This window comes from Echeneis naucrates, chromosome 3 (assembly GCF_900963305.1).
Source record: "Echeneis naucrates chromosome 3, fEcheNa1.1, whole genome shotgun sequence".
NCBI classification, from domain to species: Eukaryota; Metazoa; Chordata; class Actinopteri; order Carangiformes; family Echeneidae; genus Echeneis; species Echeneis naucrates.
Window position 1 is genome coordinate 27,901,134 of NC_042513.1, and position 3,233 is coordinate 27,904,366.

General features: G+C 49.8%; 1 protein-coding gene across 1 annotated transcript; it reads right to left on the bottom strand.

Moving 5' to 3' along the window:
- Positions 1-1,207: 1,207 nt before the first annotated feature.
- Positions 1,208-2,122, bottom strand: LOC115041366 (forkhead box protein B1-like). Its single transcript, XM_029498771.1, has one exon. It carries the CDS (start codon positions 2,120-2,122, stop codon positions 1,208-1,210), a length of 915 nt encoding a protein of 304 aa, XP_029354631.1.
- Positions 2,123-3,233: the final 1,111 nt, after the last annotated feature.

Below are 3,233 nucleotides of genomic sequence, written 5' to 3' on the forward strand. Positions count from 1 at the left end.
AAGCAGCAGCCTTTTTGTCTCACCAGGTCATTGAAGCAGAAACTGATTCAGATTTATTTTGGATTTAAATTATTCCAGATCATTTTTGATTAATTTTGGATTACTTTTAAATGAAATTCTTTTTTCCGTCAGGTTTATCTAAAATGTATTTCAGTGTAACTTTAGGTTAATTAGATTATTCTTTTTTTTTCAGATTCATCTAGGCTCTACTTTGAATGTGTTTCGGTTAATTTCAGGTCTATTTCAGTTTGATCAGGCGTATTTTTGCTTTATTTCAGATAAGTATTAATCTCAGATGTATTTCAGGTTTTATTCGACTTCATGTCAGTTTATTTGCCACGTTATTTCATGCTTCACGTTGTTGAAGCATGCCCTAACCCTAACCCTGCTGTCCGACCAAAAGACAAAAAATCCCAATTAAAGGAAACGCTTGTGAATGTGTTTGTGTGTGTGTGTATTAAACAGGCCTCTTCACCACTTTTCATCTCTTGTTCCCAGGAAGGTTTTTTTAATGGATGTGAATTAGCAGACAGAGCGCAGGGAAGAAAAAGCCCATCGGTCATGTTCATGCTTTCAGCCCCAAAAAGAAAACTAACAAACACTGAACTATTTTCTTCTTCAGACATTTGGATCATGCAGCAGCAGAACAAACACAGATGCTCGTTTAAACCAGCAGGAATAAAAAACAACCAGATCCAATTTTAAAAGGTGCATCAGAGAGTTTAACTGAACATCCTCTGACATAAATATATCGCTTCCTCTTCTTCAACTGCTCATATCCATCATTAAAAAATTTAAATAATAAAGACAGCAGGGAATCATTTGGTTCACCAAACAGTTTTTCTTATTAATCAGGATTTATATTCCTTTTTTAAAAAATCCTGCAGGATTTAAGATGCACTTTAGTTTTAAAAGCAGAGAAAAAAAACCTTGAGAATCTTTTCTTTGCATTGGTGAAGAAAGGGTGAAACACAACAGATCCAGATATTCAGTCACACAGAAACACTCAGTGTTTTACTTTCTGACATGATTCACAAGAAAAACACCAAAGACGAGTCTTGTTCACTGAAGGTCAGAGGTCAACCTAAAGGTTCCCCCCTCCAAAGTAAAATTACGCACATCTTCACAGCTTCTGCTCCTGAAGAATTCCTTTTCCCTTTTTGAATTCTTTTTTATCTATAAAAACCGAAAACAGTCCCGGTTCCCGTCAGTGCACCGGCACGGCAGACTGCAGCGAAGCCGAGGAGGGCAGCGAGTCTCCGGGGGCGGCCGGGCTGCTCTGCCCGGTGGCCGTCTGAGGGGAGGTGGGACTCAGAGATTGGGGTGAGTTCGCGAGGAAAGCCGGAATGTGAGCGGGCAGCCCGGGCAGCCCTGGCACCGAGGCGGGCGTGGGCTTGATGGGCACCGGGTGGCAGATGGATTTGATTGGCATGCCGTAGGCCGAGTAGTCGCCGGCGGCCATGGAGATGGGAGCCGCGGTGTCCACCATCCCGGAGCCGTACATATGCGGCCAGGCCGGGGGCAGCTGACTGTGCAGCGGGTACCCAGGGGCGGAGAAGGCCAGGCCGCCCGGCATCTTGTACTCTCTGGCGATGATGTTCTCGATGGCGAACGGGTGTTTGAAGCCGGACGGCTGAGGCACGGAGCTCAGGTTATATCCGCCCGGCATCTGCGGCAGGTGCGCGGCGGCGTGCAGCGCGCTGAGCCGCAGCTTGGCCTGCTGTTGCAGGTACTGTGCCGCGTCCTGCGGTTTGCTGGGCACCAGCGGGTCGGTCGCCTGCCCCCCGCCCACCTTGAAGCGCTTCCTGCGCCGCAGAAAACTCCCGTTCTCGAACATGTCGCCGCAGTTCGGGTGCAGAGCCCAGAAACTGCCCTTCCCGGGCTGGTCCGGTCTGCGGGGGATCTTGATGAAGCAGTCGTTGAACGACAGGTTGTGGCGCAGGGAGTTCTGCCACCGCTGCGTGTTCTCCCGGTAGTACGGGAACCGGTCCATGATGAACTTGTAGATCTCACTGAGCGGCAGCATCTTCTCCGGGCAGCTCTGGATGGCCATGGCCGTCAGGGAGATGTAGGAGTAAGGAGGCTTCTGGTCGCTGTACGTGTTCCTGCCCGGGCGAGGCATTCTGGAGCAGACCGGGCCGAGCCGGGCCGGAATCGGTCCCGGTCTCAGAGGACACTTGTGCCAAACTTTGTCCAAAGGACTCCTCCAGCTGAGATCAGCGTGGCTCGGGGGTGGACAGTGTCCGGGCGCGTCGCACCATGGTCCCGTCGGAGCTGCAGCCGAAGTTGGTGAAAGTTGAGCAGCAGCGGTGTGTCCGCTGTGCCCCCCCCCCGGTCCGCTGCTCAGCTGCGCTAAGCTGCTGCCTCCTCCATGTCCCTGTCCCGGTCTGTCCTGAGCGGGCGGAGACGGGAGCAGAAGACCCCCCCAGAGAGGAGCCTCATTAATGGGCCACTTCTCCTCCGTCACATGATCAGAGGGGCGGGTGCCCGGGCGGGTGCCCGGGCGGGGGGGTGGGAGGCTGCATTTACTCTGTTTACGAGCTCTGACTCAGACGACTTGAACCGAAGCTGCGGCGGAAAAACAACCGGGACGCCGCGCGGAGAAACCGACTCCCGGGAAGTTTGTGGCGGAGCCGCGCTTCTGTAGAGGTAAGTGAGCGCGCGCGTGCATGTGTGCGTGCGTGTGTATGTCGGGGCCCTCACCAACTGATGAACTCTTTAACGGTCTGTTATTCACTTTCAGATTTTTCGTAATGAAGATTCTGCTGAGTTCCGCGTCCGGGTCTGCTCCAACCCGCTGAAAGACAACAACAAAAAAGATATGAATAGAATAGAGAAAATATTCAGTATTATTTTGTCCTTTTTTTTATTTTTTTTTTTCAGTTGTTCCGTTAATCCGAAGTATTTTTATTTTACCTGTAACAGGCGGAATCGATTCTTGGACCCGGACCCGGACCCGGACCTCAGCCTCATCAGGACCAGTTCCCCCGTAAATGACCTTTAATTCTCTTCATCATTACTATCAGGTCTTCCACTTTAATGTTCAAGTAAACGTGTTCGGTGTAATTCTGTCTTTGGCAGGTTTTAAGCAAGCAGGCCGGAGGTTCCGGCTCCGGTTTTAAACAAGGATTTTAAACCTTTTAACTTAAGGTTTAATGTGGTTTTGTCGAAACATCACATTTATTATTTCAATAATTGTGTTCAGTTAAATGTGATTTTTCTGTGATGTTTAA

What these genes read in the sequence shown, in the direction of transcription:
- LOC115041366 (XM_029498771.1), bottom strand. Translation starts at nt 2,122, where the DNA reads ATGCCTCGCCCGGGCAGGAACACGTACAGCGACCAGAAGCCTCCTTAC.